This window comes from Amblyraja radiata, chromosome 7, assembly GCF_010909765.2.
Source record: "Amblyraja radiata isolate CabotCenter1 chromosome 7, sAmbRad1.1.pri, whole genome shotgun sequence".
NCBI lineage: Eukaryota > Metazoa > Chordata > Chondrichthyes > Rajiformes > Rajidae > Amblyraja > Amblyraja radiata.
Genome location: NC_045962.1, coordinates 61515394 through 61541158, shown reverse-complemented (window position 1 = coordinate 61541158; position 25765 = coordinate 61515394). Strand labels below are relative to the sequence as shown.

At 42.5% G+C, this 25765-nt stretch overlaps 1 protein-coding gene and 1 pseudogene across 1 annotated transcript in view; one reads left to right on the top strand and one right to left on the bottom strand.

Annotated features, from left to right (window-relative positions):
• The window catches only part of ubxn4 (UBX domain protein 4), a 65546-nt gene that overhangs the window by 9209 nt on the left and 30572 nt on the right, over positions 1 to 25765 (bottom strand). Inside the window, exons 5-11 of the mRNA XM_033024680.1 lie at positions 14629 to 14800; positions 12391 to 12511; positions 12027 to 12081; positions 9298 to 9462; positions 8953 to 9080; positions 6041 to 6143; positions 1276 to 1407 (exon numbers count right to left, since the gene is read on the bottom strand). Of these exons, the coding sequence (XP_032880571.1) occupies positions 1276 to 1407; positions 6041 to 6143; positions 8953 to 9080; positions 9298 to 9462; positions 12027 to 12081; positions 12391 to 12511; positions 14629 to 14800 (876 nt within the window). The remainder of the gene's footprint in view (positions 1 to 1275; positions 1408 to 6040; positions 6144 to 8952; positions 9081 to 9297; positions 9463 to 12026; positions 12082 to 12390; positions 12512 to 14628; positions 14801 to 25765) is intronic.
• On the top strand, positions 18002 to 25329 carry LOC116975658 (annotated as a pseudogene).

The following is a 25765-nucleotide window of genomic DNA, read 5'->3' as shown; positions in this document are numbered from 1 at the left end:
TCTATACTCATCCTCATCAGTGATACGTCCCACAGCAGTGGTGTGATCAGCGAACTTGATGATGGAGTTCGCACTATGACCGGCTATTTCGTCATGAGTATAGAGTACAGCAGGGGGCTGAGCACGCAGCCTTGAGGTGCTCCTGTGCTGATTGTTATCGAGGCTGACACATTTCCACCAATACGAACAGACTGTGGTCTGTGAATGAGGAAGTCGAGGATCCAATTGCAGAGCGATGCGCAGAGACCCAGTTCTGCGAGTTTGGTAACCAGCTTGGAGGGGATGATTGTGTTAAATGCCGAGCTGTAATCAATGAATAACAGCCTGACATATGAGTTTTTGTTGCCCAAGTGGTCCAGAGCGGAGTGGAGCCAGCGAGATCGCATCCACCGTTGATCTGTTGTGGCGGTAAGCGAACTGCAGTGGGTCCAGGTTTTTGTCGAGGTAGGAGTTAATTTGCGTCATGATCAACCTCTCAAAGCACTTCATCACCACAGACGTTAGTGCCACTGGTCGATAGTCATTGAGGCACGTCACCTTGCTCTTCTTGGGCACCGGTATAATTGATGCCCTTTTAAAGCAGGTGGGAACCTCAGACCTCAGAAGTGAGAGGTTGAAAATGTCCGTAAAAACTCCAGCCAGTTGGTCCGCACAGGTTTTTAGAACACGACCGGGTATACCATCAGGTCCAGGCGCTTTTCGAGGGTTCACCCCTCTGAAGGATTTCCTGACGTCGGCCTCTGTGACTGTGACTGAAATACCATCACAGCGAATGGGGACTTGGGAAGGCACATCAGTATTCTCCCTATCAAAGCGTGCGTAAAACACATTGAGCTCGTAAGGGAGTGATATTTCGCCGACATTCGAGCTGCCTCCTGATTTACAACTGGTAAAGTTACAACATTTAAAAGACACTTGGACAGATACATGGATAGGAAAAGTTTGAAGGGCTATGGGGCAGGCACAGGCAAGTGGGATCAGTTCAATTCGGAACTTGTTCAGCATGTAGATTGGTTCTGAGGGCCTGTTACCATTCAGTACAGCTCTATTTTTACATTAAAAAGCAAACATGTCACGAAAACAGCATCAAAAGAATTTCTCGATTTCATATCCAGTTTCAAACCAATTTCAGTTCACGAGCTGAACATTGCTTAAAATTCATCTTTGTTTCAACTTTGGCTTTAAAGTACTTTATTCATGACAGAAGCACTATGTGCATTGCACAGCATAGAGAAAGTAAAAATTATGTAAAAGAAAAGGTATCAATGTACATACTGGGACTAGGATGATTGAGGCATTTGGTACCAACTCCAGTTCAGCCAATGTTTTCTTATAATCCTCTTTTGTAAATTGTTTCCTTGGAAATGTCATTGCTAATTCAAAGTTTCCATATTTACCACCAACATGCTGCAGAAAAAGAAACTAAATCAGATGTGGAGAATATTGCATGAAATGATCCAGTCTTGAATAGCTAGTGAAATACTACTCCAGACTAGAGGTAACAGCAAAAAAAGTGTTGCCCTTGCCAAGTAGAATGTACATTATACAATTTAAACTAAAGAAAATATAGATATGGAAATAGAGCAACGGTTTAAGTATTTCCTTCAAAAGTGGAAGCATTAGAGCTTATCAAATACACTTAATAAAATAAGATTCCAAATACTTTCTTAAAATAAACCATTCAAAAACAAAATATTAGCAAAGTTATCAATTCTTTATCCAATAATTCTATGTCAAATTATCGTATTTCCCGGCAATGAAGTGCTATTTTTTACCCAAAAATAAGGCACGAAAATTTACCTGCTTCTTCGAGACCGAAGGTTAGGTTGTTAGCCAAGAAAGATAGACTTGGCTTTCCCTCAGTTCAGCAACATCAAGAACAATGTTGCTGTACTGAGCCAAGTCTATCCCTCATTGCGGTCAGCTGATGGGAAGCGGCTGTAGAAACATAGAAAACAGGTGCAGGAGTAGGCCATTCGGCCCTTAGAGCCTGCACCGCCATTCAATATGATCATGGCTGATCATCCAACTCAGTATCCTGTACCTGCCTTCTCTCCATACCCCCTGATCCCTTTACCCACAAGGGCTACATCTAACTCCCTCTTAAATATAGCCAATGAACTGGCCTCAACTACCTTCTGTGGCAAAGAATTCCACAGATTTACCACTCTCTGTGTGAATCTTTTTTTTTCTCATCTCGTTCCTAAAAGACTTCCCCCTTATCCTTAAACTGTGACCCCTTGTTCTGGACTTCCCCAACATCGGGAACAATCTTCCTGCATCTAGCCTGTCCAACCCCTTAAGAATTTTGTAAATTTCTATAAGATCCCCCCTCAATCTTCTAAATTCTAGCGAGTACAAGCCGAGGCTATCCAGTCTTTCTTCATATGAAAGTCCTGCCATCCCAGGAATCAGTCTGGTGAACCTTCTCTGTACTCCCTCTATGGCAAGAATGTCTTTCCTCAGATTAGGAGACCAAAACTGTACGCAATACTCCAAGTGTGGTCTCACCAAGGCCCTGTACAACTGCAGTAGAACCTACCTGCTCCTATATTCAAATCCTTTTGCTATGAATGCTAACATACCATTCGCTTTCTTCACTGCCTGCTGTACCTGCATGCCTACTTTCAATGACTGGTGTACCATGACACCCAGGTCTTGTTGCATCTCCCCTTTTCCTAATCGGCCACCATTCAGATAATAGTCTACTTTCCTGTTCTTGTCACCAAAGTGGATAACCTCACATTTATCCACATTATACTGCATCTGCCATGCATTTGCCCACTCACCCAACCTATCCACCTTGCAGCCTCCTAGCATCCTCCTCACAGCTAACACTGCCCCCCAGCTTCGTGTCATCCGCAAACTTGGAGATGTTGCATTCAATTCCCTCGTCCAAATCATTAATATATATTGTAAATAGCTGGGATCCCAGCACTGAGCCTTGCGGTACCCCACTAGTCACTGCCTGCCATTCTGAAAAGGACTCTATGCTTCCTGTCTGCCAGCCAGTTCTCTATCCACATCAATACTGAACCCCCAATACCGTGTGCTTTAAGTTTGCATACTAATCTCTTATGTGGGACCTTGTCGAAAGCCTTCTGAAAGTCCAGATATAATACATCCACTGGTTCTCCCTTATCCACTCTACTAGTTACATCCTCGAAAAATTCTATATGATTCGCCAGACATGATTCATAAATCCATGCTAACTTTGTCCAAAGATTTCAACACGTTCCAAATGTGCTGCTATCCCATCTTTAATAACTGACTCTAGCATTTCCCCCACTACCGATGTTAGACTAACTGGTCTGTAATTCCCCATTTTCTCTCTCCCTCCCTTTTTAAAAAGTGGGGTTACATTAGCTACCCTCCAATCCTCAGGAACTACTCCAGAATCTAAAGAGTTCTGAAAAATTATCACTAATGCATCCACTATTTCTGGGGCTACTTCCTTAAGCACTCTGGGATGCAGCCTATCTGGCCCTGGGGATTTATCGGCCTTTAATCCATTCAATTTACCTAACACCACTTCCCGACTAACGTGGATTTCACTCAGTTCCTCCATCTCATTTGACCCCCGGTCCCCTGCTATTTCCGGCAGATTATTTATGTCTTCCTTAGTGAAGACAAAACCAAAGTAGTTATTCAATTGGTCTGCCATGTCCTTGTTCACCATGATCAATTCACCTGTTTCTGACTGCAAGGGACCTACGTTTGTTTTAACTAATCTTTTTTTCTTCACATATCTATAAAAACTAATGCAGTCAGTTTTTATGTTCCCTGCCAGTTTTCTTTCATAATCTGTTTTCCCTTTCCTAAATAAGCCCTTTGTCCTCCTCTGCTGGACTTTGAATTTCTCCCAGTCCTCTGGTAGGCTGATTTTTCTGGCTAATTTGTATGCTCATCTTTTGTTTTGATACTATCCCTGATTTCCCTTGTTATCCATGGATGCAGTACCTTCCCTGATTTATTCTTTTGCCAAACTGGGATGCATATCCACCGTCAACCCTTTAAGAATCAATTGCCAGTCTATCTTGGCCAATTGACGTCTCATACCCTCAAAGTTACCAATCTTTAAGTTCAGAACCCTTGTTTCTGAATTAATTATGTCACTCTCCATCCTAATGAAGAACTCAACCATATTATGGTCATTCTTGCCCAAGGGGCCACGCACAACAAGACTGCTAACTAACCCTTCCTCATTACGCAATACCCAGTCTAGAATAGCCTGCTCTCTCGTTGGTTCCTCTACATGTTGGTAGAGTGGGAAGCGGCTGTAAAAGGACAGCGCCGCTGGGGGGAGGAATGAATTCCTTTCACAGCGTGTGGGAAGTCTGGCCCGGGGAGGGAAGTAGCTCGGGTGGCTGCGAGCGGCCGCCGGAACCGGACGTGCTACTGGGCGGAAGGCTGGCTGCTCCGTCCCGGGCACTCTCTCTCTCTCTCTCTTTCTCTTTCTCTAGTAGTCCCGGGGCAGGCGACCTGGGAACTGCAGCTAATCCCGGGTGGCTGCGAGCGGCCGCCACCTCAGCACAGCGGAACCGGCCCCCACCTCAGCGCCTTCTGTCAGCCTGTCCTCCAGCCAGCCACGGTGTCCTTCATCACAGGCGCAACCGGTGGAGGTGGTGGTTGGCGGGTAGTGACTGGGTGGAGGCTGGCTGCTCCGTCCCGGGCTCGCTCTCGCTCTCTCTCTCTCTACTAGTCCCAGGGTAGGCGACCTGGGCGCTACAGCCAGTCCCGGGGCAGGCAACCTGGGAACTTCAGCTAGTCCCAGGGACGCAAGGGATCTGGGAACTGAGCCAGTCCCGGGGACACGAGGGATCTGGGAACTGAGCCAGTCCCAGGACACGCAGGCGATGTTGCCGATCCCTGGACTAAACCAAACCCATAATAATAATAATAATAATAATAATGGATGGGATTTATATAGCGCCTTTCTAATACTCAAGGCGCTTAATACTCAAGGCGCTCAAAACCATGGTCCTGTCCCACCATTCTTTTTTCAAAATTTAGAAACTTAAATTGGGGGTGCTGCTTAGATGCAAGTGCGTCTTCATTGCCGGGAAATACGGTAATCATTATTTTGACTGGCTTCATAAAAAAGTGTATTTGAAGAAACACGTTTTATATTTTGAGGTTCATGGGAAAAGCTAAATACAAAATTATTATTGAACTTTATTTCAGACTCAAGGTCCAGACAAGAGACATTAAATAAAATACATTGCATATAAAAACACCATAAAATACATATAAAAGCTTATTATATTACTTATAAAAACATCATAAATTATATAACAAAAGAAAAAACCACGATTTAAAATCCAGAATAAAAAGAAAATCAGTGTCCTACAACGAGACAGCCATACCAGTGTCTCCACAACTGGGATTCGTAGCGTGTAGTGCTAAACCTTATGTTTGACAAGGCCACGATAATTACATTTTAAAGTCATTTATCCTGCAAATGAATTTATACATGATTTCTTAGGATAACTTCTAAAGTACTGACTCCTGCAGCCACAAACATTTTACTAGCACTACACCATCTAGGTTTCCTTAGCAGTGTTCTCATGGCATCATTATAGGCCACCTTTAGTCTCTGCAAACTTGTTTTTCCTTGGTTGGCCACAGGTGCGCAGTATAGAGTGGTGTGCAATATGCTCTAAACAGAGACATCTCCACCACATCTGTACACGCACCAAACTTACGCAAGAGAATATTCGGCTGCACATACAGCATACGTCGTTGCCTATAAATATCCTCATCATCTGTCATTTGTTCTGAAATAAAATGCCCAAGATATTTTACCTTATTACACAGACAAAAATGGTTTCATCCTTAAATAAAACTGATAGTGCTAGCAAAATAAAACTTTGGTAGTTGCTTGGAAGTACTCTAAATGCTCCATTATGTTTCGAAGGGCCAATGCAATGATTAAATTATCACTGCAGTGCAATAGTAAAAGATGGTAGAGATTTAACCAAGGATCTACGCCATTTGAAAGATTGAAAAAGTCTTATTATAACCAAATATATTATTTTACCGATTCAGCAAACGCTCTTGCTTCTTCTAAACAGGCATCTGGTATGAACTGGTTTGTAAAGGAAGATCCATCAGGGAGTCTAAACTGGATTCTGCACATTTTACTACAAAGGCAAAAGACAACATTTGAAACATCTTTTAGTATAGGGATTATTGATGTACAGCCACAATGTACTAAAATGCAACTATATCAAGATTGAAACATTGGCTTTAAATACTTTACAAAAGAGACCAAGTCTTTCAAGTTAATTAGCTATTAATTTAGCAAAGATTTTGATATCTTCAAAGAATGCTTGACACAAAGAATAGAAAGCCTTTAATGTTTCATTTGAGACACATTTTAGTTGATAATCTATGTGTATGCAGTATCAAATGCAATTAGATGGTTTCCTTGACATTTCACAATACTAACAAAGAGTGGTGGGTGTATGGAATGAGCTGTCAGAGGAGGTAGTTGAGGCAGAAACTATAACAACATTTTTAAAAGGCATTTGGACAGGTACATGGACAGGAAAGGTTAAGAGGGACATGGGCCAAACATGGGCAGGTGGGACCAGCATAGATGGAGCACCTTGGTCAGCACGGGCACACTGGGCTGAAGGGCCTGTTTCCATGCTGTATGGCTTTGACTAACAGTTTTTAACATTTAATATTGAGAATGGGTTGGTCTTTTTACGAACTAAGCTGGTTTGAGATTTAAAAATTCTGTCATAATAGTAATTTCTTGAATAATTTAGGAAATACCAGAATCAGTTGTAACTCAAAAATTAAATTTCATCTCATTAAAGCAAGTCAGAGGCTGGCTATTCTGCAGTGAATGACACATTTCCCAACTCAACAAGCTCTTCCACTATCTATTGAGACGCATCAAAATACTTTCCATTTACATCAACAAACCTCTGGAAGGTCCACACAGTTGACGACAAATTACATAAGTTGAACAACACACAAGTTGTTCAACAAACATCCTTCAAATTCAATATCCACTGCATCTGCCATGCTATAAAATGTATTTTGTGAATAAACTAATGCTTCTAAATGCAGTCTCCATCACTTGGAAGGATAAGGACAGCAGACATGCTGGATGATGAAGCATCCCTCCAGGTAACACGCTATCCTGACCTGGAAATATATCCTTGTTTCTTTAAGACTGTTGAGACAAACACCTGCAACCCTCCACTTAACAGCACTGTATTACCATTCTCTGCCAGACCTCCAGGATCAGGGATAAATTGCTTCCAACCTGGTTCTGAGGAGTGGAAAATGGCTCTGTATGAATTCTTCCAATATGGAGTGGCTATTGCACAACAACTACTGCATTAAGTTGGCAGAGCAAGGTCTTGGTTCACTAACCATATAATAACCATATAACAATTACAGCACGAAAACAGGCCATCTCGACCCTTCTAGTTCGTGCCGAACACATAATCTCCCCTAGTCCCATATACCTGCGCTCAGACCATAACCCTCCATTCCTTTCCCATCCATATAACTATCCAATTTATTTTTAAATGATAAAAACGAACCTGCCTCCACCACCTTCACTGGAAGCTCATTCCACACAGCTACCACTCTCTGAGTAAAGAAGTTCCCCCTCATGTTACCCCTAAACTTCAGTCCCTTAATTCTCAAGTCATGTCCCCTTGTTTGAATCTTCCCTACTCTCAGTGGGAAAAGCTTTTCCACGTCAACTCTGTCTATCCCTCTCATCATTTTAAAAACCTCTATCAAGTCCCCCCTTAACCTTCTGCGCTCCAAAGAATAAAGCCCTAACTTGTTCAACCTTTCTCTGTAACTTAGTTGCTGAAACCCAGGCAACATTCTAGTAAATCTCCTCTGTACTCTCTCTATTTTGTTGACATCCTTCCCATAATTAGGCGACCAAAATTGTACACCATACTCCAGAATTGACCTCACCAATGCCTTGTACAATTTTAACATTACATCCCAACTTCTATACTGTAAGGTGATCCAAAATGACTGAAGACCAGCTGCTGCTGCACAGGCTTAACATGGCCTACTTTGACCCTCATCCTTATTGCCTGTAGCCTAATGGCCTCACTTCTTAATATCCCCCTCCCTCATTCCAGCTTCCTCTAGCCTGCAATCCCTGCTGTCTCACTTGGTCTCCACTCTCCCGTAGAGCTCACTTCTCAATTCAACTCCAGAACATGCGGTTAATTAAATAAAAAAGTAAAGATGCTGAAAGTAAGCATGCAGGTACAGCCGCAGTGAAGAAAGCTAATGGCATGTTGGCCTTCATAACAAGAGGAGTTTAGGGGCTGAGAGGTCCTTCTACAGTTGTACAGGGCCCTAATGAGACCACAGCTGCTGTATTGTGTGCAGTTTTGATCTCTAAATTTGAGGAAGGACATTCATGCTATTGAGGGAGTGCAGCGTAGGTTCACGAGGTTAATTCCCGGGATGGCAGGACTGTCATATGTTGAAAGAATGGAACGACTGGGCTTGTATACACTGGAATTTAGAAGGTTGAGAGGGGATCTTATTGAAACATATAAGATTATTAAGGGATTGGACATGCTGGAGGCAGGAAACATGTTCCCGATGTTGGTTGAGTCCAGAACCAGGGGCCACAGTTTAAGAATAAGGGGTAGCCATTTAGAATGGAGATGATGAAAAACTTTTTTACCCAGTGAGTTGTGAATCTGTGGAATTCTCTGCCTTAGAAGGAAGTGGCAGCCAATTATCTGGATGCTTTCAAGAGAAAGTTAGATAGAGCTCTTAAAGATAGCGGAGTCAAGGGATTATGGGGAGAAGGCAGGAACAGGGTACTGATTGTGGATGATCTGCCATGATCACAGTGAATGGCGGTACTGGCTCGAAGGGCTGAATGGCCTACTCCTGCACCTATTGTCTATTGAAATATTTTGAAATGTTTTCCAAATAATGTACCTTCTTTCATTATTAAGAGCTTTTTTCCTAGCTTCTTCAGCAGCCTGCCTTTCCAGCACTGATGCTCTTTTTGCTGCCTCAGCCTCCTCCTTTGTTTTTGCATAACGTTCAGCTCTCTCTGCACGATCCTAAAAAGGAAAATATTGAAAAACGAAAGTAAAAATTCTAAATTGAACAAAAAAATTCAATATTTCACCGAAATGAGAAAGTTAGCATCGTGAGCTCTCATGTTCAAAGACTCGGTCACTGATCAGATTTTCTTAATTGAATCCATTTCCACAAATTGTCACGTTTACGTGATTACAACAGTTCTAATTTCAAATCTAAATTAAACAAAGCACATACCAAGGCAATCTGTTGTCTTATTCTTTCCCGTGCTAAACGCTCTTCTTCTTTATCTCTGCTTCTTTCTTCCAACATTCTTTTTGTCCTGTCATCCTCTTGTTTTCTCTTATACTCCACCATATCCTTCCCTACTTTTCTACGTTCAACTTCAACTTTAGTTTCATTCTGAAAGAAATTAAGTTTTTTTAACATACAAACTGAAGATTAAGTTAACTAATAATTGAGATTTTACAGCAGGACCTTGATCAGCAGGGCAAGTGGGCTGAAGAACATAAAGGAGTTTAATGTAGATAAGTGTGAGATGTTTCATTTTGAGAATTTGGTCCAGGACAGGACCTTCACAGTGAATGGTAGGGCCTTGGGGAGTTTTGTAGAGTAAAGGGATCTAGGAGTACAGGTCCACTGTTCCCAGAAAGTGGTAATCACGGGCTGATAGGGTGGTACATTGGCCTTCATCAGTCAGGGTATAGAGTAGAGAAGTTATGACATTAGTGAGATGTATACTGCCTCAATTGATTACCTAATAAAAACAACATTTCTAAAAATAGTAGTGGTTCTATTCAATTTTTAGCCAGATAGCTGTCCTAAACAATGTAGCACTGTTCAGACTTATTAAAACCATTACATTTTATGAAAATGTATAAACTTCTACAGGTAGTAGTCTTCATGTCAAGATAAACTATGGTCACAATACTTGCGAATGTATCCGCTTTAAGCATTAAAGTGTTTGTCAAGAATTTATTACTACTTAAATTGATACGGTTATTGTGGACTAACTTCCTTTATTCCAACAATGAATTTAGGCTTACCAACATCTTTTGAAAATGGGCTCAAGCCTGCTTTATCATTAGCTTAAAAATAGATATAATGAGAACTGATCCCATACATTCAAAAGCCATAAACCTTCCAATCAATGCAAGCATAACTGATTAATGGTATTGGCAATTCCCAGATTAGTCAGACTTGAATCCAATGGTGCACAAGGAGCTAGAGTAATTTAGCAGGTCAGGCAGCATCTCTGGAGAACATGGTTAGGTGACGGTTCGAGTCAAAACTTTTCTCCAGTCTAGAGAAGGGGGTCTCGATCTGAAACATTACCTATCCATATGTTTTCCAGAGATGCTGTTTGACCCACTGAGTTACTCCAGCACTTTGTGTCCTTTTGTGTATTAACCAGCATCCGCAGTTCTTTGCTTCTACTGCTTGAATCCAATGATAAAAGATTACAAAAACAATCACGAAAAGGTTAAATGCTTTTAATTATTTAAAAGATACATAGTGGAATACTTGACTAGGTTGTAGCTTGTATTCCTTCTCAAGTAGGCCTTCTCCAGTGGATTGATAAGAGAGAGACAAGTCCTGGCTTGTCTAAGGTTGATGTAAGTAAGTAAGTAAGTAAGTTTATTGGCCAAGTATTCACATACAAGGAATTTGCCTTGGTGTATATTGAGACAATGACCGGTGCCGTTGAAATGTGTCTACCAATTGATAAGAGAGACAAGCTCAGACTCGTCCTGTAGTGATGAATATTGGCTGCCTCTTGTGACCATGACTAACATCTTTGGAATGTGATTAAGTGATGTGACCATGACTAACATCTTTGGAATGTGATTAAGTGACATACAGTATAAAACATCATGCAAATCTTTGTTCATTGAAGTGGTGGCACGGGGAAGTCAAGTGTCTGTTGTTAACTTGACTGGTGTATCCCCGTCACTTCCACCTGCTGATGATCAGTAAAGCTTGAGTTGGTTTAACTTACATTTTTGTGAGTTGTCTGTTTTTAAAGTAGTGAACCTTATCACAATCAGAAATAAAAATAACTGCAGTATAAAAACTATGATCAGATAATAATTTAATTTCTGGCAGCCTTGAAGGATAGCTTTAACAATCTCATTCAACATATCACTTCCCTTCTGAAAATTCGATTTCTTTGCTGCAGCAATGTTCCTCATGCTAAATTGTTGTTCAGCATAACATCCAAATGATTATTAGCCATATGTGAATCTTCCAAGGTTAGCAGTAGATTATTCAAAGGAAATCATAAGATGCAGTCTTCGCCCATTTTCAGCTAGTCTCGCAATAGGTATTGCTGAGAAAGAACTCTGGTCAATACTTTTCTGATATAGAGGTTTCATGACCATCTGCAATACCATAATCACCGATGCAGTGCTAAAATTAAACTGGAACCCTGCACACTTAACACAGTTTGATGATCATTGCAGTCCACTGAGCTATCAGTCATGTGGCTCAGCATTCTTAAAGAAGGATTATAAAAAAGCCATTCCGTGGATATGACAAGACTGACATTTATTGCAAACCTTACCCAGCCAAAGAAGGTTAAACCTTCACGACTGCAGTTCTTTCATACAATCAAGCATCTCCATTAGAGGGCAGCTAATAATTTCCTTGGGACTGAAACTATATTTAGATAACAGCAAATTACCTTCCCTCAAATACACCACTGAAACAATAGTCTCAAATCCCAAAGTTCAGATTGACCTTTGATGGTACTGGACTTTTTCTATAATTTTAAGGTTTCTATAAAATAAAATTTTAATTCTTAAATCCTGTGTTAAGGATCTCAACTCAGATTTTTCAATTATTAAATCAATATCAGTAGATTTTTTATTCAGTAACATTATTTAATAAATTTTATTTAATCTTAAAATACAATATATATTTTAAAAAATGGAACAAAGTAGTTAACCATAAACAGTAAGATTTACCATTGCTTCTTCCTCTTTTTTCTGTTCTCTTTGTTCTTCAAGTTTCTGCGTGAGTCTGGTTGCAAATAAAAAGAAGCTCGGCACATTTTTGTATTCACAGTATCAATATATACAAACATCTTGTGACAAAATACAGATTTATTTTAGAGATGAACAACTTCAAACTTGAGGTTAGAAGCTCCTTTAAAAATTTTGAGAACCAAAAGCTCTAGATTAAAAAAGGATCAAGAATATTTCAATAGATTAATAGAGTGAAACAGTGTGGAAATAACAAGCTTTAATGAAAAAAGCATCCATTAAAATAAAACTTGACCATCAGTAAACTGATTGTTCAATGCAGATAACCCAATTTAATTAGGAATACCTTTCAACTCGAATGTTAAGGTCTTCGCTCTCTTGAGGCTTTGCAGAAGCCTCATCATTGTGGTGAGTGATTCTGTTAGAGGGACCAGCATTATCTGGAAGTTCTTTATTTACAGTTGATTCTGGAAAAGAGTACAACCAAATACATTTAACCATATTCAAATAGAAGAACATTGCACAAAAACATTTAATCTGCAATAGTTTATTATTTGAATAACTTATTTACATTTTATTTTCCTTTTTCTAAGTGGTTCTAGTCTCTGCTTTTTTTTTGAAGGCATGGGGCAGACTGAGATTGGTGCTTATCTGCCCATGGGCCAGGTCCTTTACTTGAATGTGACCCTGGACACGGGCTATTGCTATTGGTATGGCTTCCAGCACATTGTTCCAACACAAGAGGCTCGCAACACCTATACAAAATCTTTGATAGCTCGTGAGATCATACCTCCAGACATTAGCTACCAAAGCTATTACCGTTTTTGTAACATTGAGACCAACTTGGGTAGTCAGATACATTAAAAAGCAATTTTGCATCTGTTTAAAGATAAATTTAATAGGCTGGATAAAAACTCAAATGCAACAAACATTGAAACAAACTAAAACAAACTGCTGAGGAACTCTGTTGGTCAGGCAGTGTCTATAGAGGGAACGGACAGACTACATTTCGGAATGGGACCTTTCTTCACCCGCTGAAGAAAAGTCCTGACCCGAAGCATCTTCTATTAATTCCCTGCACTGATGCTGCCCGACTTGCTGAGTTCGTCCAGCACATTGTGTATTGCTCAAGTTTCCAGCACGCATCTTGCTCAAAATTCCATCATCTGCTGCTTCTTGTGTCTCCACTGAAATTAACCACCTCTGCATAAGAAAATCTCATCTCTATTCCAAGTGGCCTACCTTTATTCCGAGTCTGTGACCAAAATATTCTGCTTAGAGAAACATCCTCCCACATCACAGTTCCAAAATAATTCTGTGTTTCAATGAGAATATCTTTAATTCTTCTAAACTCTAGAGAATATAATCCTAGACACCCCAATCTGTCCTTGTGCAGCAAATTCTCTACCCCTGGAAACAGAGCAGTGAATTTTTGTTCCACTCACTCCTTGGTAAGTACCTCCTTTCTAAGATTCGGAGATCAAAATCGTACAATTGCACTCAAGGTGCACAGTCAAGAGTAAATCAAGTAAGAATTTCATTGTTCCCTTTTGGGACATATGACAATCAAGCACTTGACTCTTGCAACTCAAAAAACTGCAGATGCTGGAAATCTAAAACAAAAACAAAGAAAGTCACCAGATCACACAGCATGTAAAGAGAAATAGTTAATGTCCCAGCCCGAAAATGCTCAGTTTCTGACAAAGTGTCTTCAAGCTGAAAACATCACCTTTGTTTCTCTTTCTACATCATGAATTTCAGAGCATTTCCAGCATGTTCTGTTCTGCTGTGTTCTTACCAAGGCCTTGTATAATTCCAATGACATAGTTACTGCTGTACTCAAATTATTTTAATAAGTGCAACATGCCCCTTGCCTTCCTGATGTATGTTAGCTTTCGTACAAAGGTACTTGAGTTCCTTTGAACATCGATATTACCAAATCTTTCACCATTTAACAGTATCTTGGCTTTTCAATTTTGTGTACCTTTTCTTCTCAACCATTTGACTAAGTTCCGAAATTCAACACGATGCCTGTCCTTTCTATTTATATTATGTCTTGCAATGCGATTGGCACTATCTCAAATAAAGCATTTAAGCTGGGCCTGATCATGTTATTCTTCCCATGGGATCACTCCCAACCTAGCTTCTGCATCCATGAAAGCTCAGCAGTATTGATCAGTCAATTCTAAATTAGGATTTCTTTACTATTAATCTTATGAGAATCATTTCACTTACATTTGCTCCACAGTTCCACAAATATAGCTTAAATAAATACGTCGCCATTCACATTTATGAATTTATAAAATATGAATCCATCTTTCACAAAATGGCTTTCTAGATTTAGGATACACTCAAACTCAAACTCTATTTTGCATGGTATTATTTGTTTTAAAAGGGTACATTGTACTAACATTAAAATAATCAAGCATTTTTCTGAAAATGATCAGGAAGTTCACCAATAAACACAAACTGCTGCTTGAATTTTGAAAAGGTGAAATTTACAAGATTTCCCCACATGTAAATAATAGGATTTCATTCTTTGGGGAAGAGTCGACAATTGTTATTGTTTGAAAAATGTGTTTACCTTTAGATCTTTCTTCAAGCTTTTGTGGTGCCATTGTTTCTGCTGTTCTTGTATTATAAACTTGTGGCTCATTAGGTTGAACAGTTGCTGGAGTGCTGCTTGTTGAAGCATAACATTGACCTATATGGTTTTCCTGGTTGTCACCAGCTGCTACCTTCTTTTGTCTATGCATCTAAAGGAAGTAAAATATTCCATAAGAAAATATGAACATAAGAAGATAGGAGCAGGAGTATGCCACAGCTTCTAAAGCCCATCCCATCATCCATTATGATCATGGCTGATCAGCTCCAAGCTTCATCTCTGTACCAGCTTGACAGTTCCCGATTCCCTGAACTTCCTCCTTAAATGAATTTGTGCCCACAATTCTCTGGGGCGGAGGATTCTAGAGATCCACTCCCTGTACTAAAAGTTCCCATGCACCTTGGTCTTAAATGACCACCCCCAATCTTGCAACTATGTGGCTTTGTTTGAGATTGTCCTGCTATTGGAATCATTTCAACATCTAACCTATCATGCCCAAGTATTATTTATATATATACAAACCCATCTGAAAAAATGACCTTTGCTGAAGAAAAATTGCTGGGAATACTGAATTGTTAACGTAAGACAAAAAAATAAAATAATTTCACAGTAATTCAGTGTCAAACAACGTGGAAACAGGCCCTTCAGCCCAACATGCCCACGCCGACCAACATGTCCCATCTACACTAGTCCCACTTGCCAGCGCTTGGCGCATATCCCTCTAAACCTATCCTATCCATGTACCTTTCCAAATGCCTCCTAAATGTTAATGATAGTAATAAGGTCAGTCACTCACAGTACACAAAATGAACAGGATGGACAAAATAAAAACCGATATACTTAAACGCGGATTGGGTAAGAAATCACCTCTTGACACCATGTAAAAGGGTCAGTCACTCGCACAACATGGCACAACATCTTATCTTATCTAAAGCCGGATCGTGGGCAATGTTCCTTCAGTTGAGCAGGTCCAGGTAGACGTCGGATTTAGCAAGTTTGGAACGCTCCGTTTGGCGTTCCGGACAGCCCGTTCTGCGAGTCTGTTGGACTGTGGAAATTCAGGGCTGCAGGTGACATGTTGAAAATCCCATAGTTGAGTGATGTTTTTGAAGCACTGGCTGGTGAACTGACTGCCATTGTCAGATAGGAGACGTGCAGGGGAACCATTCACAGAAAAGTGGTGTGACAACTTCTGGATGACTGCATCAGATGTGACGGTTTGGAGTAGGTAAATGTCGAACTAGCCCAAATACGAGTCGACGAGAACCAGATAGTGTTTTCCACGCCATTAGAATATGTCGGTGGCGACCGTGGACCACGGCAGATGAGGAACCAGGTACGAGAACAAAGGTTGTTTCTGTTGGCGTGGCGCTAGGCTGTTGCAGATAGCGCAGACTTCGACTTTTTCGCATATATACTTGTTAACCTCTGTGACCCGAAATCTGCATTTTAGGGGGTTGAGATGAATGTCTTTAGCACGGTCAAGTACTCTTTTTAGACTGGCTTCATGTTCAGCCATGTCGTGTCCGGCAACTAGAATGTAATCGACAATGATGGCGCACGGATACCCCGCAAACAATTGTTCCATTGTGCGCTGGAAAACCTCGCTGGCAGAGTTGATGCCGAAGGGCATTCTCAGGAATTTGTAGTGGTGAGGTTGGACGAGTCAGGGTCCAGCGGGATCTGCCAAAACAAACTTTTGGCGTCCAGAACAGAGAACACAGGTGCACTGCCTATCTGAGCAGCAACTTCCTATACCGTTCGCATCGGGTAGTGTGGATGTTTGATCGCTGTGTTTAGGTCTCTGGGGTTGATGCAGATTCGGATTTCTTCCTTGTTTTTCTTTGTTGCAACCACCATGGTGGAAACCCAGTCAGATGGGTCAGTAACCGTAGCAATGACACCCAGGGACACCATCCGCTGGAGCCCATTGTGTACTCTGTCGCGCATGGTATGCGGAATACGGTGTGGTGCTCTGACCACAGGATTGATATTTGGATCAATGGCGATATTGTACTTGTTGGGCAGCTTTCCAAGTTTGTTGTCAAACTGTTCTCTGTATTTTGAGAGTATCTGCTGAGTGGAGCCCTCAGTGTGAGAGATTTGATGGACAGCAGACGCAAAGGAGACCAGGCCTAGATCCTGGCATGCATTGATGCCAAGCAGAGTTGCAGAATCCCCCCGAACAATGAAAAACTTAAGTTTGTGAGCCTGTGATTCCACGATGCAGTTCAATTCAGTTTCTCCAAGTGGGTGTAGTACCTCACCCCCATAGGTCCATAGCATAGCCGTAGTGTTTTCAACATATTCAGCATTACGTATCCGTTTAAATTCAGATAAAGACATGACATTATATTTCACGCCAGTATCAATCTTTGCAAGCGCAGTGTTGTTGTTAACGATAAGTGAGACTTCAGGGTCAAGTTGCTTGTAGTGGGTGGGAGCAGGGAGTGAATGTCTGAACCGTTATCTTGGCTCGCAGGGGATAGCGCGTCCAGCTGTTGGAACTCGTTATCAGTAGGTTCTGGTTTTAAAAGGTGCACATTTTGTCTTGGGAAAGAACGAGGCGTGCGAGAACGGCAGCATTTCATGAAGTGTTTAAATTTTGTACAAAATTTTGCCGTAGGCGCCACAGAATTCTCGACCTGGAGCGTGGGAGTTGTTACAGTTGGGGCACCATTCGATGGACCTTTGAGGCTGTCAGGGAGGGGTGGGTTGTGGACGCCGGTTACGGAAGGAGGTGTCGGTAGCATTAACATTAAACTGGGAACGTTGCCAAGAGCCTGCAGACTTTGTGTGGGAATCAGTTAGTTCAGCGATTCAGCAAGCTTGTTCAGCTTGGTTCAAAGTCAATTCAGTGTTCCAGAGCAATTCATCTCGCACTTTGTCACTGAGTAAACCTACTATGTGTTTATCGCAGATGAGATCGTCACATAAATCTCCAAAGCGGCAGCGTGCAGCCATGTGTTTTAAATAACTCAAAAAGTTTTCAATCGATTCATCTTGTTGCTGGAAACGAGCAAAAAACCTAGTGCGTTCAATTATGGAGTTGGCTCGCAGGTCGCATAGCTGTCTGAACTTAGCGAGTAAAAACACAGGGTCGTCAATTATTTCTGCAGGCACCGCAATCTGGTTGTTGTGGTCCATGACAGCAGGCCTGCAATTAAAACGCTCTGCGCGTTTCATTGCTTCAGGGCCAGCAAGATTTAAGAGTACAGAAGCACGCACCTCTGGCGGATCGTTGCAATGAGAAACACGAATGTAATGGGTGTAGACGTACTCGAAGAGGTGCCAACGTTCAGCTATGTCGGAGTCAAAGATCAGAGGACTTGGACGGCGAAGTGCGATAGCCATGGTAGAGATAACGAGTACACAAAACGAACAAGATAGACAAAATAAAAAACGATATACTTAAACGCGGAGTGGGTAAGAAACCACTTCTTGACACCATGTAATAGGGTCAGTCACTCGCACAACATGGTACAACATATTTATTAAAGTTTACTCACAGTACACTTCAGCATATTGTTAAGGCAAGAGTAGCAGCTATTCAACTGACTGTATGAACTGAATTCTGATAATATAAACCGCATGGTAGACAGTGCTTCTACTAATAAAGCACTACAATTGGTTAGTATGAAGTAACCAATCTACACCTACATCAACTACCTCCTCCAACAGATCATTCCATATACCCACCACCTTGTGTAAAAAAAAGTTACCCCCCCCCCAAATGTCTTCTGGTGCCCGATTCCCCAAAATACTGTGCATGTACCTTATCTATAACTCTCATGATTTCGGACACATCCATAAGATCATCCCTCATCCTCCTGCAATCCAAGGAATAAAGTCCTAGCCTACTCAACCTCTATCTTTAACCCAATAGCTCAGGCCCTCGAGTTCTGACAACATCCTCGTAAATCTCTGCACCGTTTTTTGCTTGAAAACATATTTTCTATAACGCGGAGATCAAAACAGAGCATAACATTCTAAATGTGGCGTCACCAATGTCTCATGCAACTGTAACATGACCTCCTAATTTCTATACTCAATACTCTGACCAATGAAGGCCAATGTGCTGAAAGCCTTTTTGACCACCCTATCTACCTGTGACGCCACTTTCAAGGAACTATGAACCAGCACTCCTAGACCCCTCTGCTCTACAGAACTCCCAAAAGCCCTACCAATCACTGTGTAGGTCCTGCCCTAGTTAGTCTTCCCAAAACACATCTCACATTTCTCTGTATTAAATTCCATCAACCATTCTTTAGCCCACCTGCCCAATCGAACAAGATCCTGCTGCAATTTTTCACAACCAAGAGTCAAGAGTGTTTTATTGTCATAGGTCCCAGATAGAACAATGAAATTCTTACTTGCTGCCGCACAACAGAATATGTAAACATAGTATATGATAAACGAGAGAGAAAAGGGTTGAGGGGAAGACACACACACACAGAGAGAGAGATAGAGAGATAGTGAGAGAAGAATAGGGCGGATAGAGAGCGGCGAGATAGAGAGAAGCGAGAGCGAGAGAGAGCAGCGAAGGAGAGCGATAGAGATATCTATGTGAGAGAGCTAGAGAAGAGGAGAGAGCGCGTGTAGAGCGAGAGCGAGACGCGAGATAGCGAGCGAGAATATAGCGTATGAGCGCTTATAGATAATATCTATATCGCTAGAGATATAATTAGAGCTAGACCGAGATTAGATACAGACACACATCTAGAAGCTATATATATATACACACACACATATATATATATATATATACACACACACACACACACACATATATATATATATACATGGGGAGTGGTGCAAGAGAGAGGGGAAGGGGGTGGGAGATGGGGTGAAGAGGGGTGGGGGAGGGGGTGGGAGGGGAGGAGGGAGAGGTGTGAGGAGAGAGGGGGGAAGGGGAGGAGGAGAGTGGGGTGGGGGAGGGGATGAGAGAGGGGTGGGGTAAGGGGGAAGGGGATAGAGGGAGGAGGAGGGAGGAGGGGGAGAAGGGAGGGTAAGGAGGAGGGAGAGGGGGAAGAGTGTGGAGGGAGGGGGAGAGTGGTAGGGGGGCGGGGGAAGAGTGGGATGGGAGGGGGAGAGGGGTAGGGGGAGAGAGGGGGAATAGTGGTGAGGGAGGTGGGAGAATAAGAGTGCGGAAGAGGGGCAGAGGGGTAGGGGGAGTGGTGGAAGAGGCAGAGATGGGTAGGGGGGAGAGGTGGGTGGGGGTTGGCATGGGAGGGGAGGAGGGAGAGGGCTGAGGAGAGAGGGAGAGGGGAGAGAGGGGGGAAAGGGAGGAGGAGAGAGGGGTGCGGGAGGGGGTGAGAGAGGGTGGGGGGAGGGGGGAAAGAGGTTGGGGAGGGGGGAGAGGAGAGAGGGAGGGGAGGATGGAGGGGAGGGAGGAGGAGAGAGGGGTACTGGAGGGGGTGAGAGTGGGGTGGGGAGGGGGAGGGGATGAGAGAGTTGTGGGGGAGGGGGGAGGGAGATGGGGTAGGGACATAGGTAATAATGGGGAGGGAGAGTGGAAGGGGGAGGGGTAGGGACAGTCCATCTATTCCCCATTCTCTCTCACCCCCAATCCTCTTTCTCTATTCCCACACACTTGATGACGCGCTTCGACAGGCTGCGGGGGTGGGGTGGGAAGGGGCTGGGGCTGCTGCAAAGGCATATTTAATGATCCATTCCGATTGGACATCTGTGAGCATTGGGCATTGTGACATCACACGGAACGTTCACCAACATTCTATGGGTGAGAGCTTTTTGGGGGGGGGGTGGGGGGGGAGAAGGATTTTTATTAAAAATGTGTACATAAACACGACGAAAATTAATGAGAAGTGGATACTTGGAATGAAAAGTGAGATCTCTACCGAAAATGGAAAAATTCTGGGCGTTTCTGCGTCTGGTGTTGGCGTAGCAATGAATCAAAGGCTGGCAACCACAAGTCAGGCAGAAACACACACAGCCAGCCAGCCACAGAGTTTTAATATATTACTAGACCAAGTGCAGACCCGTTGGGTCTGCTCCCCCAACGCAGCCGTTCCCTACCCGTAGCCCCCACGGGAGACGTGGTCCTCCAACTCAAGCCGTTCAGGAATCAGCAGTGCGGCTGTTTTTAAATGGCGTCTTTGAGGGCGAGATGCGGGCGCCAGCAGCCGTTATGGTCGCTGGCCAGCAGGAGGCGACAAAATGAGTGTTGGGGGGGGGGAGAGGGAAGGATTTTATTAAAAATGTGTACATAAACACGACGAAATTTAATGAGGAGTGGATACTTGGAATGAAGAGTGAAATCTCTACCAAAATGGAAAAAAAATCGGCGTTTCTGGGTCTGATGTTGGCGTAGCAACGAATCAAAGGCTGGCAACCACAAGTCAGGCAGAAACACAGCCAGCAGCCACAGAGTTTTAATATTATACTAGACCAAGTGCAGACCCGTTGGGTCTGCTCCCCCAATGGTGTGATCCCCCAACCCAATATTCCACCATGCACCCGTCTCCTCCAATGGAAATGAAGCCGTCCACAAATGTAAGATTCCAGCACTCCCCTGCCTCCCTCAGCAGTGGATTAAAAAAAAATCCAATTGCACCTCCCTTGCCTGCTGCAGCAGTGAAAGGTTCAGAGTGTTCCTGTCTTGCAAGTTTGTTTCGAAGTGTGTTGGAAGCTGATAGGAAGGAGCAGCCGTCAACAAATCAAAAGGCAGAAAGTCAACGAATCAAAAGGCAGAAAGGCAGCCCGACGGCAGCCGGTCGGATGGCACGAGAGTTTTAATAGTATAATATAGAATAGATAGATAGATAGAAGATATACTCAAAAAAGCAAATAATAATAATAAGTCTATTGTAGTTCACAGCTAATATGAGGTTGTAGTATTTAATAGCCTGATGGCTGTAGGGAAGAAGCTGGGCCTGAACCTGGACGTTAGTTTTCAGGCTCCTGTACCTTCTTCACGATGGCAGTGGTGAAATGAGTGTGAGGCCAGGATGGTGTGAGCCTCTGATGATGTTGGCTGCCTTTTTGAGGCAGCGACTCCAATAAATCCCTTTGATGGTGGGGAGGTCAGAGCCGGTGATGGACTGGGCAGTGTTCACAACTTTTTGCAGTCTTTTCCGCTCCCGAACGTTCAAGTTGCCGAACCAGGCCATGATGCAACCAGTCAATATGCTCTCTACTGTGCACCTGTAGAAGTTCAAGAGAATCCTCTTTGACGTACTGAATCTCCGTAATCTTCTCAGGAAGTAGAGGCGCTGATGGGCTTTCCTTATAATTGCATCAGTGTGCTAGGTCCAGGAAATATCTTCGGAAATATGCACGCCCAGGAATTTGAAGTTTTTGACTCTCTCCACCATTGGTATAAACAGGATTGTGGGTCCTCATCCTTCCTCTTCCAAATTCCACAATCAGTTCTTTGATTTTACTGATATTGAGAGCCAGGATGTTGTGCTGGCAACATTTGGTCAATCGGTCAATCTCACTTCTATCTTCACTATCTACAATACCACCCACTTTTGTGTCATCTGCAAACTTGTCTCGTCCAAATCATTGATGTAGATGGCAAGTAGCACCGGGACCAGCACCAAACCCTGAGGCACACCACTAGTCAGGCCTCCAGTCTTGAAAGCAATCTTCCATCAAACCTCTCAGCTTCCTTCCACGAAGCCAATTTTCTATTCAGTCAGTTCTCTCTACTTGGATCCTGTGCGATCTAGCCTTCTAGAGTAGCCGACCGTGAGGAATCTTATCAAATGCCTTGCTGAAATCCAAATAAAAACGTCTACAGCTCTGCCCTCAACCACCTTCTTGGTCACATCTTCAAAAAACTCAGATTTGTGAGACATGGTCTACCGCATACAAAACGATGACTACCCCTAGTCAGCCCTTATCCATCTAAATGCATGTATATCTTATCCCTCAGAATAGTAACCTTCCGACCACAGATGTTAGACCCACTGGCCTGTAGTTCTTTGGCTTTTCCGTACAGCCATTCTTAAATAGAAGCAAATCATTTGCCACCCTCCAGTCTTCCAGCATCTCACCTGTATTTAATGATGGCTCATAGTAATGTCCACTCTAGTTTCCGCAGTGTCCTCAGATATATCTGATCAGGCCTGGAAGATTTGTCTACCATCATGCACATCAGGACCTTCAGCACATCCTCAACTGTAATACTGACTGCCCTCAAGACACCCCATTGACTGCCCCAAGTTCCATGGTCCTCATGTCTTTCACCATGATAAAAACAGAGGAGAAATGCTCATCTCCTGTGGCTCCACGCAGAGTTGACCAGTTTGATTCCCGAGCGGTCCCATTCTTTCTCTGGTTACCCTTTTAGAAACATAGAAACATAGAAAATAGGTGCAGGAGGAGGCCATTCGGCCCTTCGAGCCAGCACCGCCATTCATTGTGATCATGGCTGATCGTCCCCTATCAATAACCCGTGCCTGCCTTCTCCCCATATCCCTTGATTCCACCAGCCCCTAGAGCTCTATCTAACTCTCTCTTAAATCCATCCAGAGACTTGGCCTCCACTGTGGCAGGGAATTCCATAAATTCACAACTCTCTGGGTGAAAAAGTTTTTTTTCACCTCAGTCTTAAATGACCTCCCCTTTATTCTAAGACTGTGGCCCCTGGTTCCGCACTCGCCCCACATTGGGAACATTTTTCCTGCATCTAGCTTGTCCAATCATTTTATAATTGTATATGTTTCTATAAGATTCCCCCTCATCCTTCTAAACTCCAGTGAATACAAGCCTAGCCTTTTTAATCTTTCCTCATATGACAGTCCCGCCATCCCAGGGACCATTCTCTTGAACCTACGCTGCACTGCCTCAATCAGAAGGATGTCCTTCCTCAAATTAGGAGACAAAAACTGTACACAATACTCCAGATGTGGTCTCACCAGAGCCCTATACAACTGCAGAAGAACCTCTTTACTCCTATACTGAAATCCTCTTGTTATGAAGGCCAACGTTCCATTAGCTTTCTTCACTGCCTGCTGATCCTGCACGCCAACTTTCAGTGACCGGTGTACAAGGATGCCCAGGTCTCGCTGTACCTCCCCCTTACCTAACCTAACCCCATTGAGATAATAATCTGCCCCCTTGTTTCTGCCGCCAAAGTGGATAACCTCACATTTATCTGTATTATACTGCATCTGCCACGCATCTGCCCACTCACTCAACCTGTCCAGGTCACCCTGCAACCTCCTAACATCCTCTTCACAGTTCACACTGCCACCCAGCTTTGTGTCATCCGCAAACTTGCTAGTGTTGCTCCTAATTCCCTCTTCCTAATCATTAATATATATGGTAAACAGTTGCGGCCCCAATACCGAGCCTTGCGGCACTCCACTCGCCACTGCCTGCCATTCTGAAAAGGACCCGTTCACTCCTACTCTTTGCTTCTGGTCTGCCAACCAATTTTCTATCCATGTCAACACCCTACCCCCAATACCATGTGCTCTAATTTTAGTCACCAGTCTCCTGTGCGGGACCTTTTCAAAGGCTTTCTGAAAGTCTAGCTACACTACATCCACTGGCACCCCTTCATCCATTTTACTTGTCACATCCTCAAAACATTCCAAAAGATTAGTCAAGCATGATTTCCCTTTCATAAATCCACGTTGACTTGGACTAATCCTTTTACTGCTATCCAAATACCCCATTATTACCTCTTTAATAATCGACTCCAGCATCTTTCTCACCACCAAAGTCAGGCTAACTGGTCTGTAATTCCCCGTTTTCTCTCTCGCTCCTTTCTTGAAAAGAGGGATAACATTAGCTATCCTCCAATCCACAGGAACTGATCCTGAATCCATTGAACATTGGAAAATGATCACCAATGCGTCCACTATTTCTAGAGCCACCTCCCTGAGGACCTTGGGATGCAGACCATCAGGCCCAGGGGATTTATCATCCTTTAGTCCCATTAGCCTACCCAATACTATTTCTCGCCTAATGAAAATTTCTTTCAGTTCCTCTACCCCCTTAGATCCTCTGTCCTCCAGTACATCTGGGAGATTGTTTGTGTCTTCCTTAGTGAAGACAGATCCGAAGTACCTATTCAACTCTTCTGCCATTTCCTTGTTGCCCATAATAATTTCACCCGTGTCTGCCTTCAAGGGACCCACATTTGACTTTGCTTCTCTTTTTCCCTTAACATATCTAAAAAAGATATTTTACCTTTAATGTATTTACAAATCTCTTGAGATTATTATTATCCTTTAATTATTATCTGCCATACACAGCAACAAATTATAAGGAAGTTCCATTTGGTATCAAAAAGAGATGAAAACGTCTGTAATTTCTTGAAAGGTTCGTGTCAAATAGGGGAGCAGACAAACTTATTTAGACATTATGGAACTTTGTATTTTGTTTTTTTTGTGTGGATTCTTTGGAGAGTGAACTGAGAATTTTGTATCTAATTCAGGTTTTTGTGGAAACATTGGACAAATGTTCTGAGAATGTCTGTGTGCTGGATTTAATGTTCCACATAGACAAAGTTTGCAATATTTTGGCAGAAATGGTAATGGTTTTGGAGACCGATATGAATGAAAGAGTTACTCAGATTGATGCTCAGAACAAAATGGAAAATAATTGAGGCTAATCTTGCAGGAGCTCCAGCAGTGGCAACAGTGAAGAATATGAACCTTCTATGAAACACCTCAAAATATTCACATAGGAGACATCAGTTAAAAGTGCTACACCTAGCCTCATCAGCTTCCAGTTTAGAATATTTTCTAATTAAGGTTTATCATGCAACTATCTACCAAATTAAAAATCTAATTAGTATCAAGATGTATTTTGGGAAATTATATTCCAAATTGCATCAGTAAAGCACAAAAGGCATTTTGTTGTGCTTGATTTATTTTATATCCAGTTTCCTGTGTAATGTTACATTTACATTCCAACGTTCTATGAAGTGACTTTTAATTATGAACTGGCTGCAATTATGGTAATTATTTAAGACCCAGTGACTTTGTACAATCTGTGCTATAAACTATTCATTGTATATCTGATGGAGTTCATATAAATAGTAAAACACTGAAATAAATTCATCCTAAATTAAAAAAAAATAGGTTATGTTAATGGAACTTAATATTCAACAGGGAAATCACACTTGAATGAGGAT